Source organism: Plectropomus leopardus, chromosome 7 (assembly GCF_026936395.1).
Source record: "Plectropomus leopardus strain MGB_pleo_1.0 chromosome 7, ASM2693639v1, whole genome shotgun sequence".
Classification (NCBI taxonomy): domain Eukaryota; kingdom Metazoa; phylum Chordata; class Actinopteri; order Perciformes; family Serranidae; genus Plectropomus; species Plectropomus leopardus.
The window spans coordinates 18690852-18704616 of record NC_142182.1 but is presented as its reverse complement, the minus strand read 5'-3'; the positions used below and the strand labels follow the sequence as shown (position 1 = coordinate 18704616).

The window sequence follows — 13765 nt, the reverse complement described above, 5'->3', positions numbered from 1 at the left end:
GAACCCCAAGTCTACTTGTAGTTTTCAAAGTCTGATTTACACAAACGAATGAATTAATAAAGTCAAACAACTATACTAGCAGTCTGGGAAAAGGAAGGCTGTCCTACCTTAATTTTCCTTGATCAGCGACACAGCTGAAACACCGTCTTCATCATCCATTCACCTCTTCTGCCCTCTTCATCCGCTCTCCTCTGCCTCTAGAGTCACAAGTTTAATCCTTGTGTTAGATTTGTTTTGTTTTGTGTTTTTTAGGTATGAACAGAGTAAATAATGCTTCATCTATGGCAGAACATTTTCACAGAGGTGTTTCCAGTAAGATAATAAAGTTGTGCTCTCTTACATAGATAACGTGATATTTTACCAACAAGAACCTACATCATTTCCACCTATAGGCACCTCCACCTTCCCTTAACCCAAAAAAAAAAAAACCTCCATAGGCTGAGTCATTTTGGTAAATGAGTTAGCAGTTCATCGACCCCCTGTTTAAATAGACCTGTTGGACTTTCTCCTCCTCCAGTAGCTGCTTACACATCAAACCTGAACATTTGTGCTGTTAAGAGCAAAAAAAGCACGGCGTCCCCACTGATCATGCAACCGGCTTTCTTCTCACTCATATTGATAGCCGTACATGTGTCTGTACCGGTGGATTGTGCACCGGGGCTCCGGGAACCAGAGCAACTTTTACAACATCAGCAGAGCAGCTTCAACACAGGAGCACACGCGGATACATCGGCTGGTATGGGACGTTTCTACTTGGAGCTGAGTGGATCAATGAGAAATGGCATTCACAGACACTTTCTCGGTACGTCTGCCTCATCTGTTTCATTACAGGTCATTTCATTTATTTTAGAAATCAAAGGCCTTTTGTACATCAAATAAAACCATTTCATTTCACAGAGGCAATGCTATGCTTTACATACATTATATGTCCTAAAATGTTTCAAAAATACAAAACAATGGGCAATAAGGTTAAATGTTTGGATATCCATTCTCTGTGCCTACTTCTGGAAAAAACTTACAAATATGTGCTGTAGTTTAGGTGTCTGACGCATATTTTGCACGTCATCTATACAAGCTATTCTTCACATGCATTATATTAGATGTTATCTGTTTATAACTTAAACATGATTCTCTTGCAGTTATTTTGCCAGTAAGAACGGATACAAGCAACTTTGTTTCATTATTTGATTTGAGAAGAAAACGCTTCCTCTGTATGGACTCAACAGGGGAGCTGTACAACTCCGTAAGTATTTTTTTAAATGCACTTAAATTGAATGAAAAAAGTAAATGAATAAAACAGTTATATTAAACATCCTTCTGTGTTTTTCTACAGAGACACAGGGAGAAAGAAAACTGTCTCTACCAACGCATATGGTTAGATATGACGAACCACCACGACGTGTTTTATTCTACAACTGGGGGCCGGCTGCTCAAACTGGAGGGAGCTGAGCTGCGAGTTGCTCACCAGGAGCCTCCTGAACCCTCCTCCGGCCTGGTCGAGAGGTTCATGGGTCCCTTGGTAAAGAGACAGAGGAGGAGTGAGGAGGTGAACCCCTCGGATCCATTAAGATCGCAGACGCATCCCTCACATCCTGCCAAGGATCACAAGGATGCAGATCACGGGCAGCCTGAACAGGACCAGGCTGGTGCTGTGTCCAAAGAAACCATCACCTCCTGTGATGACCCGCTGCGGGTCTTACAGACCAACGGGCCTGCCAGTCCTGTTAAGACGAATATTGCAGACCGGGCAGAGCAAAACTAAGGGACTTGGGTTTAATAAGTGAAAAGTCAAAAGGGGCTGAAAATCTTTCTGTTTGTTCTGAAAAGTCCCTTTATGTTTGACTACTTAGTAGATACTGCATTTGTGGACTGCAGTTTCAGCGAGAGCCACAGAATGACTTACAAAGGGCTGCTGGAGTCAAACTGAGACTTTCTTACCCAAGAAAGCATTAAAAATTGTACAACTTCTGAGAAAAGAGACAGCGCCTTATAAAAACCTTGAATCACATTTTTAAGAATGTGATTTTATGGTACTATTATGCTCGGTAATGTACTCTTAAAGCGTGTTACATCACAGCGGCTTGTACAGATCATCTGTTTGAAGAGCAGACGAACGATGAATTTGGCAACATTCAACATAATCATGCAGCAAGTTTGGTCCAGCTTTGGTCCTGCTGTCCTTTAACCTCTTTTGGTCAGTTAAATTTTAAACCTCGGGCCAGATGTGGCAATGTTTGTTTTGCATATGTAAAAATGTGTAATCTGTGAGTAATTATGAATATTTATATATACATTTGTTGATACATTAAAGCTTCATGACAGGAGTTTACAAACCAGACAAAAATAGACCACTGCATAATGAAAAACAAACAAAAAAATAATTTGCCGTTTCTAGCTGTAGTAACGTCATAAACAGGATCAAATAGTGTCAGGTGCCGGACACCAGTAGTCACAGTGATAAAAAGGTATTTATTTATTGAAATGTGTTCAAATGACTTCCTATTAGACTTCTGTTTTATTATTTATACATTTCATGTTGTGTTATTTCTGATGTGGAAAAAATAAACGCGACTATTCTGTGATTCTGTCGGATTTGTCCATTATCTATAAGAGACTCTTTCTTTAGTAGTTGCTTCCATGATCAATTATATCAATAGATCACAGATAAAATTTAGCTATTTTCCAGCATATTGTTGCATACTAATGGAAAAAGAAAAAACTAGGAATGAATGTGGGTCTTGTGTCTTTTCCTCTCCTCTTATGTTCACATTTTTATTTAAAACAAAATACCAGTGAGTGCCTTAAGAGTTTGTTTCTGAACAAGTTACGGTTACCAAAGAGTCACTTAAGAATTACTCGAATATTTAAAATATTCCTGGTATCAAACATAATGAACACTGTACAAAGCCTGCTAGAACAACAAATACTTTTGCCCACTGTCCAATCATTCCCCAAGGAAAGGCCACAAAAATCACATGCACACAGCCAATTAGTTATGTAACTGGCAAATATTAGACCTGGACAAATAACGTCCAAATCAGGGCTGTAATCACCTATTTAACATTGGAGGGGGGGGGGGGGCATTGTCAATCGACACTTCCTGGGGCCTAATCCTCTGGGAAACATTTTAAGAAACATTATAGCTTTTAGAGACCACTTTTTTAAAACAGACATCTTAAAAAAGGGGTTCTCAAAGTTTTATGACTGACTGCCATTTTGGGGAGGTATTGACTTTTGCTGGAGTACAGCGACACCACTTACACAAAATCGCAGGCAATACTGCAGTGCACTATAAGACTAGAACCAGTATGAATGATAATAATAATAATAATAATAATAATAATAATAATAATAATAATAATAATAATAATAATAATAATAATAATAATAATAGCAGTTTTACAATAAAATATTCAAGTGTATTTATGATTCTGATAAAATTTGCTGATAATTATTTTGGACATGGGTGCCTTTGTAGCATGGCAAATTTTTTCTACATAGTACAGATCGATTGATAGATCGATAATATTTCACTATATATTATAATTGGTGCCTAATACATGTAGACAATGATACAAATGGAAAGGCACGATCACTGAAATGAATATATTCGGGGCTAGGATGTGTTTATAAACCAAAGTGTAAAAATCAAACATTCATATCATGCAAAGATGAACAATTAAGAGCCAACGAAGACTGAATGTGGGATATTTAGGGAGTTTTCTCATCACTGTTGGAAAGTTTCCACAGATGCCATTATGATACAGAGACAGTTAACATCTACATTTCTTAATTTAAGAAACAAATGAGCTCGCTCATGTCTGACAGCATTCCTCAACGTAAAGTGTTTTCAATTACAGAATCACAATGACAATAGCCAATGAACCTGTACAATGTTTTTTCATACAATCCTCAGTGGTCAGTGGGTGATTTTGTTTTACACGGAGAGAGGAATGAAAAGCAGAGAAACAGTGCACACGGGCTACAGTAAAACACATAACCTGTAAGCACTGTTTCTTGCCCTTATTGACCAACCAGCAATGACAAAGTCACTGATTTCCAAAAAGTCAACATGGTTGCAGTCTTGCTCCGTGTTCCTACGTAGGATCTACGAACCTCCGGAGGTAAATATAGAAACACGGACTCATTAGAGCAAAAAGCTGCCCACATTTAGAGTAATGAACAGCCAGACAGTAACAAAGTGATGATGACATTACCCTGCAACAGAAACTGTCCATCTGAGTTTGAAGGAGCTCTGGTCATGAGGCCTGTTGGAGGCCACTGCAAAAATAATGCAGACGCGTTATGTGTATTATTTATAGTGGTTCATTGAAAGTGTTTTTTTCTAATATCAACTGACTCAAGTATATTTTATGTGTTTTTAAGATTTTGCCACTATTAAACTACACCAGTGGTTCTTATCCAAGGGTCCAGGGACCCTCTGGGGTACTGAAGAGAGTTCCACGGGGTACCCAGAAAAAAGGCAAATTGTTTATTTTCACGATTTAATTCACCACAGAAGTGATCCAAATGTGAGCAAGAGTCATAAGAATGACTATTCTGATCATAGTTTTCATTTCCTTCACAGTTATCTCCTCAGCTGTAAGTAAGTATAGAATTTTTTGGTTTTAATTGTATCCAACTACCCAAATCTTTTTCCAGATGGAGGCCCCTGCAGCTACATCTCATTAAGTGGGGTCCATAATCTAATGTGTATCAATTTAGGGCTCCTTGATACAAAATTTAAAAAAAACAACAACAAAAAACCCAATAATATATAACAGCTAAATGCACCCCAATTCCAAAATATTTGGGACAATTTGTGAAACTTAAATAAAAAGAAAATGCAATGATTTGTCAATCTGTTTTTGGGCTATTTTTGAGCTATATTCAGTCGAATAGAGACAATTTATTTAATGTTCAAACTGATCAACTTTGTTTTTGTAAAAATACAATTATTCTGAATATGATGCCTATATCACTTTCCAAAAAAAATGGGACAGGGACATGTTTACAAGTTTTTAACATTACCTTGTCTTTAATAACACCCAGTAAGTGTTTGGGAACTGAGGACACCAATTAATGAGGTTTGTTAAGTAAATTTACTATGTAGCCACTCTGTTGTAACAAATGCACAATGTGGCTCATAATCTTGCTAAGCCGATTTGTCCCCAAAAAAGGCATCATCTGGATGGCAGCATATGTTGCTCCAAAAATTGTATGTGCATGGTTCCTTCAAAGATGTGAAAGTTAAAGTGAAAGCTTTTGAATTTTTCACTGGTGACAATCTGGATGGTCCTTTTCCTATCCTCTTAATCTTTTGTTGATATTATGGATTGTAGATGGTGAAATCTCTAAATCTTTTGCAACTGTGCATTGAAAGTTTTCCCTTTGCAAACAACTGAGCCTTTCGAGGATGCCCCTTTCATACCCACTAATAGCACTTTAATCTGTTACCAGTTAACCTGTTTACCTTTGGAATGTCACAGGTGTTTTTTAAGTATTTCACAACTTTTACAGTCTTTTGCTGCCCCATGCCCCAACTTCTTTCTAACATGTTGCATGCATTAAATTCAGAATAAATGTATATTCACATAAAATAATGTTGATTTGTTTGAACATTAAATATCTTGTCACATTACTGTATTTAATTGAATAGAGGTCAAAAATTATTAGAAAATGTATGTCATTCTGTTTTAATTTGCATAGCTTTCCAACTTTTTTGGAATAGGAGTTATACCTGACCTAAGATTTGTTCTTTGACAATTCCACTGTGAAAACATACTTATACTTAACAACTAGGCTTTATTCATTGATTTCAAAATTTGATTAAACTACACTGTGAAGTGACTTAGCACCAAATGAAAAATAAATACGGAACCTAAAAATAAAATAATCTAAAACTGTATACTTTCAGTGTTGAGTCTCTGGAGCATTTTCACATTGGACGTCACACTTTCCTCATCCACTGTTAGTTGTCGCCTACATTTTTCTTAAAATCTAGCTCCTACTGTTTAACATGGTCCCCTCTGTGGACAAACACACAGCGAATCCCAGACAATTTGAACCCGTCATCCTCTTTTCTCATGGTTAGTATAAATCGACACAGACCTGTGTTAGGACTTAAAGAGAACATTTGCGCTTTGTCACAACCCTGAGGCAAGGAACAATGTAACTCCTCAACAAAGAAGCGCACTGCAACGCACATGTAGGCCCCGTGGGTGACAACCAAAGCGTGGACCGGGACACCCCTGACCCCATCGTCTGCTTTTCCCTCCACAGGAGAGGTTTCTGAGATTTCATCCTCCCCTCTGTCACGCCAGTGTTCGGCCCCAATTTGCTGAAGCATTTTCTCCAAAAACTCTTTGACCCGCTCCTTCACCTGAACAGAGCAAAAACCTGTTATAAACTGCGTCATGCCTCTCGTACATTTTCTTTCTACACCAACAGCACATGTCGTTGAAATGTGACCATCTACAACTTTGAAGGGTAAAGGTTGTTAAATTCAAAACAACACAAGCACAACCTCATCAAAACCACACATGCCAACTTAAGTTTCGTCCTGATGCAACAACCTGAAACTCGTTTGGGAAAGCTGGGAGGGAGGCCTGTGTTCAACACTGATTGGGGCGCTCGCTGCTTGCGTCAAATCTATCTTTGTATATCTGCATCATCATCATGATGTGCTGGTCACGTACTGGGTTGGACCAGAGTTAACGTCCAAGCCAAGATCTAATGGATGAAGCCTGACGAGGTATTTTTGAAATAGAACATCCCTCCTTCCGACGCCCCCGCACACACACGCTGTCCTCCCACGCAGCCTCTAACACAAATAACACAAAGCTAAGTGGTGACTTTTTAATCAGGGGTAGTGACGAACACTCTGCAGTTGTTTGACAGTGGAAGAGCATGTACTTTGATCCTCCTGATTCACAACAAGTGATCCAGCAGATACAAAAGATAGACAATTGTGGATGCAAAGAGGCCCTGAGACAGCACTCACATCCATGCAGAGAGAGTGGTGAGAAGATGAGTGCTCTCTGCCACCTAGTGGTAGCATGTGTGTATTGCATCTGGGCATACAGGCCAGCTTTGGAGTTAAATGAGGATAAAGATTTAACTTTATTACTTTAAGTACAACAGACAAACGTCCCATTTTTCCTAAAACATTTTAAGATAAAGAGGATCTTTCCTGTAGTAAGTCTATGGGCTACGATCATCATAGCATTAAAGGTTCAGTCCTACCAAATTATAAAATAAATTTTCATACACTCGTGTGCAGTGTTCAGAAGTAGTGAACAACTGGAAGTTAAGTACATTTTGCAGCGAACAATTTTGAGCCATAATAGGAAATATATTTTTTTAAACCTTACCAATGCCTCACTACTGTAACTGAACCCGCTTTTAAACCCCCATTATTATTTATTAATATTTGTAATTAATTTTGATCTTTTTGTGGAAACCTGTTTTCATTTAAGCATATAAGGGTCTTTTCTCTGTTCATTAGCGTCAAAAAGCCTGATTAAAACTAGTTCATGTTTAATTTCTGTTTTTTTAATTCAGTGTTGGAAGACAATAAAAAGACAACAAGGGTGGAGGAAAATACTTTTTTTTAGACACTTTGTGCCAGCAATGATCTGAGAGACAGTAAACACGAAAGGGACATTATTCAGTATTAGGATTATCTGATAATAAGTCAGTGCTGAGTTACATGCGAAGTACGTTATATTTTCAAACTTCATGCCACATGCAATGATGCGGTATTTAACATTTTCAAATTCAGCTTAGTTCTAGTTTTTAGCATGGGTTGGTTCATTTTGGCATATTAAAATACAAAGCAGTATGCAAGTAAGTAAATAAAAAAAAATCTGTGCTGTGTGCAGAGCATGCCATGCTGTGATATATTAGACTAAGCAAACTGTGTGACACAACTATGAGCTTCTGAGAGATAGAGCGCAAAAAGAGAGAGGCAGACAAATGTAAATGGTAAAAGAAAGGTAATACGACAGAGAAATAAATAATACCCACATAAATAATGACATAACAGAGAAACAGAAACTCTGTCCCACTCAATCCTCACCTGCTCCTGAGTCTCCCCGTTTGGAGGAGTGAAGCTATAAAATGGTTGACCGGCTGCCTTGGCCATCTCTTTCAAGTCCTGCATCCGTCCGCCCTCTGCTGCCCCGAAGCTCTGAAAAATAACAGGTAAATGTTCGCATGACTCAGGTCTTTTTATTAATAAGTAAATGTTTTGGTGAGACAACACTTTGCTGTAAAATCACAAACAAAAAGAATGTCACTTACTTTCTCTTTAAGTAAAGAGTCACACGCCATTTGTAGACCAGAACAACTACTGTTGTGTTTCATTATCGTTTCAGCAGTCTGGAAGAAATAATACACATCATCACATACTTACAGTCTGTTATAATCTCTCTGTGGAGAAGATTTGCCAGTTTTATAATCATTTTCCCGCAGATGTGGATACATTGATGTGATGACATCTGTTTGTGTTTTGTATGGTTTATACTCTTGGCCCTGCTAACTATTGCTTACAGGGACAAATGTGACAAAGCGGGATGAGGTGGAAAGAAAACCAGAAAAGTGTATTGCAATACACTATAATGTATGCAGTGTATTGTGTTTCTATTACATCTAATGACACAGTTAACTAAATACATCCTGCAGTGTTTTGATTTATTTAATTAGAGATTCATAGTTTTCTCCCACTAAAACTAAAGCATCATACCTGCCGGGCCCGCAGCATGTCACTGACAAACACGTTGGTGAACTTGACATCTTTCAGGTAACGGCCTGCAGCCTCCGCCTGCTGCAACCCAGCGTCAGACAAGGGTGAATCTATAGCCTGGCCTGTGTGGAGGGAGAGGGAAAGATGAAAGTAAGACAAAGAGAAAACAAAAAAGAAAGACAGAGACAGAGAGAGAGAGAGAGTTTAATTTATTATCACATATATCTTAATTCATACTCTACCTTGTAAGAGGCCATCTTTATTGTACTGTGTTTCCCCACTGCAGGAAAACAATGATTTATAAATATCAAATACAAGACCTAATATCATAAACAGAACATTTAAAGAAGCTCAAAGAGGCTACTGTTCAACTGTCATGAATTTGATGTCATGCCGATTATCATATATCCACAAGGATATATTTTCCCTGTGTAACAGTTATGCTCAAATGTCTTTTAGCAGGCAGAAGGTCACTCCTGCAGTCTTTGCTTCACTGTGTGTGCTTTGAACAACTCAGATTTTATGGCACAGGAATTTATATTTTTGTTTGAAAATAGACATGCTCCTGTCTGACGGAAAGTTGTTTTGGCGATGTCAACTTGACAGCAGTTAATTTATCAATTATTTTTTGATTTGATTAATTTATCTTTTAGGCTCTAGCAAAATTCGATCACAGGGAAATGCCTTTCACATTTTCCCAGAACCCAACATAACTCAAAGTCTTTAAGTTGCTTGATATATCCTGCAAACAGTCAAGAAACAAATAATACTTAACCTACGATTAAATGTAAGAGAAAAGCAAAAGAAAATTACACTTAGGAAGCAAAATCCAATTTTAACCTCAATAGCTTCTAATCAGTTAATAAAATAACATTATTATTAATTTTTATCTTTAGTGTCTTGTGAATTCTGGTTTTGTTTGCATAATAAGATGAGCTGAAGCACACCAATGTTTTATTTGGTAGGCTAAAAAATATATTATTTGTGGCTTACAAACAGTATATGATAGGGAAAGTGGATTTAATATGTTATTATCATACTGTTATATTAAAAAAAATCCTATTAAAACACATATCTGAACATTAATCAGGTTTTGTTTTACCAATTTACTTTTAAGTTCATTCCTTCACTAACTGTGACCTCTGGTGGTCCCGAGGAGGTACTGCAGTGTCTACCTGAAACAGGTGTGAGTGTACAGCAGGGACACTCAACTTGCTCCGTCACTTTTGCCAGGGGCCAGTCAGGCATACATTTTTCTAGGATTCTGAAGGCCTTTATAGGATTTTTGGACATTTCTAGAACTGTAGGACATTCCTCAGATTTTGGGACATTTCTCAGATTTTAGGATATTTCTACAAATCACAACATTTATAAGATTTGAGGTCATGTCTCAGATTTGAGGATGTTTATAGGATTTTAGGACATTTCTCAGATTTTAGGATGTTTCTTGAATTTTGGGACATTTATAGGATTTTAGGAGATTTCTAGAATTGTAGGACCTTTCTCATACTTCAGGACATTTCTAGGACATTTCTTTAAAACATATCCTGTATTTGAGGACGTTTCTAGGATTTTGGGACATTAGGGGCTTAGCCAGGACCTCTGTTGGGGGTGCAGTGGATCCTCCAATGACACTTTTTTAAATAAACAAGCTCTATTTTGATGCTGCTTTATGAACCCTGGCACCTTATGTATACTAAAATCAATCCGTCAAGTCCAAAACATTTCCTAGTGTGAACCACTTTATCTTCTTAGAAATTATAACATTTTTGGAGGGCCACCCGGCATCCCGTCGGGGGCCAGATTTGGCTCGCGGGCCGTATGTTGAGTATCGCTGGTGTCCAGAGCACCATGAAGTGTACTGAGAGAGTTGAACAAGGGTCCTAACATCTTGCTAGCTGCACCGCTTGCCGAGCTGCCTGTTAGCTATGAGGCTCAAGTAACTTCCCTTTAAATGCTAATGGTATTATAAAATGAGTCTATGTTAAAATAGAGGCTAACACTGCCTCTGTTTGTGTCTGTTTTTGTATCTGTCAGTAATGTGTTCTCTGTGACACCTGCCGGGGTTAGCATCTATCTAGCTAATGCTAAATACACGCAGACTGCAGACTTCAGTCATGAAAGTGTTTTAAAGTACTACTAGGCTATACGAAAACTTAACATAATTGCTATCAATGTCCCACACATGTATGTCAATTATGCACATAAGACTGCATGAATATATCAGTGTACTTAATCAAAACTAGCTCTGAGCTCCACTTGGAGACCACCGACTAACGTGTGTTTAAATGGGAGCGAGTAGCAGCCTACTGTGAGCCTCTGTGCTAAACATGTGACATTTATCGCAAATACCAGCTAAATATGAATGTCAAATGCACTTACTGTCGAACAAGAGTCAGCCCAAAAGTTAGCGCTTTCATGCTGTGGAGGTTAACGACGGAGTTAAGTCGCATTAATGTTGTACTTTGAGACAAACTGTCCTGAAGACGACTACAGACACACGCGTCTCGTGCCCCCAAAGCAAATGTCACGCACGAACTGTTGGCAGCACTGTCAGGAGGCGCGCGACACACCGCAGCGATTGAGGTGGGCTACTTTGTTAGTGTCCGGGAACATTTAGGGACTGTTGTCTACTTCTCAGAGAAGGGGTGGCTCGGTGTGACTCGTTTTTCTTTTTCTTTTCTTTTTTTTTTTTTTTTGACTCTTGACCCTCCCCAAAGCTAAAAATACTTTCCATTTATAGGAAGCTGCTGCTCTATATTTGAAGTTAGTGCTTGTGTATTTTCACTTCCTTTAAATTAAATTTTATTAGCCTTCTTTGATTTAGTACTTATGTTTTCTATTCTTTTGTTTGTGTACTTGTATGTTTAAACCATGGGGTCTGGGAGAAACAAAGTTTTAATCCTGCATATGACCTGTACATATGGCAGAATTAACAACAATAAAGATTACTTTGATTTTTTTTTTTTTCAGGGACCACCAGAAATTTAGAGATATTTTTATTCATTATTTTTTAAATTTTTGCTTTTTGCCTTTATTTGACAGGACAAGTGTGAAAGGATGACAGAGAGGGGATGACATGCAGCAAAGGACCAGGGTTGGAAGTGAACCTGCAGCAAGGACATTGCCTCTATATATACATGGGGTACCCGTTTTAGCCACTAATCCACTGGGCACCCCGATTTTGGTGACTTTTAAAGTAAACATGCCTTTTGAACTCACCTGCAGGTTTTGAAGCTTCAGAGGGTATTTCAAATAAATAGGGCATACAATATGTTTTTCTGTCTTTGTTTAGCTTATTTTCAGGTAATAAAATATTCAGAACAAACAAAAAAAAAAGAATTAAACAGGGTTCAAGCTGCATGTCCCTCCTCTAAGCCATTTTTTTTTGATGTGCAAAAATATTACACAACTCCCCCTATTTTGCATCACTACTTTTCCATCATAAGTAACAAACAGTCCCTAAAAAAGAGCACTACCCCCATTTAATTGGATGTACTCATGTTTGTTAGTGGGAAGGTCCTATAGGCTGTAGCCCCTCATCTAATTGGCTGAATATGATTTTGAAATATTTGATAAAAGTTTGATCAATTAACATGTATAATACCAGCAATCTACCTACAGCCGTCTTTCTCCAACAGCTTCTAGAGTATAATGAGCAACAAACTTGTCAAGGCTTTTTGTGTCTCTTCTAAAAGCTGTTTTAGATGCATTGTACAGGCATTTCCAACACTTTATCTTTCAAATTATTTGGCTTGCTTTACTCACGGTATGATGACTTGTTTGGCTCTGTCAGGCTGGCTTGAGGTCTGATTTCTGGTGCAGTAATCTAAATAAATTAGTGTTTTTCAAACATACATTCATGGGAAGGAAAATAGGTTTTTACAATGCTTAAAACCTAACCAAGCCCCAAAAGGGAAACTGAAATAACGTGTGAAACAAACTTAAATGTTTACATTAAATGGTAGAGAACTGTGTTTGGTTGGTGTCTTCCAGCCTCTTGACTGTGCACACCTGTATCTTGTTAATGGACTGCAGCGCTGAGAGGACTAGAATCCCATAGACCTGGTTTACAGAGGCCACCACTAGATGGCAATAGCTCATTTTTTCACTATTGCACAAAATATGTAAACCAGCTTTCAACAAAACTTGTTAACAACAATCAGTTGCCCATGGTGATATCTTTGAATGAAATGCTTGATTTAATGTCGCTGAGAGCATAGGTTAACACACTTTCCCTTTTAACACAGGTCCTCCTTTATTTGTGACATTTCTACAGATTTTCCAGATCTGGTCAAGACAGTACTAGTTGGGGACAGGGATGTAAGAATAGACAGTGCAGATCGTGCAGTTGCACTGGGCCCCGTGGGCTGGCGGAGGTGGGGGGGCTCCAATAATATATAGGTCTGAGAACAGGCCCTTATGAGTGATTCAGATTGCCACCTCAATTAAAAATGGTGTCTTTTACTATATATGCTGTCAAAAAGGCAAACCCATCTCAGTCATTTTTTTTTTTAAATTGTAAGAAGCAATCTATATCAAAATGATTATTGAATTACGAATTCATTATTCTACATAAACTAAATAAAAAAATATAAAATAAATAAACTATAAAATATTACTAATTTCTTATTTTCTTTCGTATTTTTGTCATGCAGATATGCAACGATGACTGCTGTGATTCATTGATTTTGTCGAGTTGATCATGTGAAAAAAAGGATACGAAATACTATGTAACTACATAGCTGGTAACTAACACGCACTAATGCCTGTCATAATAGCCTTTGCACTGGATCATGGTGTCACTGCCCTACGCCACTGCTTGGGGACCTACTAGTGTCCTAAATTCTGACCATCCTTCCATCTCACCCCTGCATGCAGTATTATATGTGTCACCATACCACTAAGACCATGCAAGCACTTATAAAGTGCTCCAGTGAATAAGGAGTTCAGCAAGAGGTCAAGAGCTGGTGCAGAATGCAGATCTCTATAAAATTATAAGTTCTTTATCACGTGACT

The 13765-nt window shown here is 38.0% G+C and overlaps 2 protein-coding genes across 2 annotated transcripts; one reads left to right on the top strand and one right to left on the bottom strand.

The window, feature by feature from the left end:
* Nucleotides 1-510: 510 nt before the first annotated feature.
* On the top strand, nucleotides 511-2582 carry LOC121963240 (fibroblast growth factor 23-like). Its single transcript, XM_042513557.2, has 3 exons — nucleotides 511-802; nucleotides 1140-1243; nucleotides 1334-2582. Exons 1-3 carry the CDS (start codon nucleotides 589-591, stop codon nucleotides 1760-1762), a joined length of 747 nt encoding a protein of 248 aa, XP_042369491.2. The 5' UTR covers nucleotides 511-588; the 3' UTR covers nucleotides 1763-2582.
* Nucleotides 2583-3701: 1119 nt separating this feature from the next.
* On the bottom strand, nucleotides 3702-11862 carry tigara (TP53 induced glycolysis regulatory phosphatase a). Its single transcript, XM_042496778.2, has 6 exons — nucleotides 11129-11862; nucleotides 8989-9026; nucleotides 8747-8868; nucleotides 8305-8382; nucleotides 8081-8191; nucleotides 3702-6382 (listed from the first exon to the last, which is right to left on the bottom strand). The coding sequence occupies exons 1-6, from the start codon at nucleotides 11197-11199 to the stop codon at nucleotides 6008-6010; spliced, it is 795 nt and encodes a 264-aa protein (XP_042352712.2). The 5' UTR covers nucleotides 11200-11862; the 3' UTR covers nucleotides 3702-6007.
* Nucleotides 11863-13765: the final 1903 nt, after the last annotated feature.

What these genes read in the sequence shown, in the direction of transcription:
- LOC121963240 (XM_042513557.2), top strand. Translation starts at nt 589, where the DNA reads ATGCAACCGGCTTTCTTCTCACTCATATTGATAGCCGTACATGTGTCT. An exon ending in CATTCACAGACACTTTCTCG is followed by an intron (nt 803 to 1,139) that starts GTACGTCTGCCT and finishes ATTCTCTTGCAG; the next exon opens with TTATTTTGCCAGTAAGAACG. An exon ending in CAGGGGAGCTGTACAACTCC is followed by an intron (nt 1,244 to 1,333) that starts GTAAGTATTTTT and finishes GTTTTTCTACAG; the next exon opens with AGACACAGGGAGAAAGAAAA.
- tigara (XM_042496778.2), bottom strand. Translation starts at nt 11,199, where the DNA reads ATGCGACTTAACTCCGTCGTTAACCTCCACAGCATGAAAGCGCTAACT. An exon ending in ACATGCTGCGGGCCCGGCAG is followed by an intron (nt 8,383 to 8,746) that starts GTATGATGCTTT and finishes TATTTCTTCCAG; the next exon opens with ACTGCTGAAACGATAATGAA. An exon ending in ACGGGGAGACTCAGGAGCAG is followed by an intron (nt 6,383 to 8,080) that starts GTGAGGATTGAG and finishes TGCTCTGTTCAG; the next exon opens with GTGAAGGAGCGGGTCAAAGA.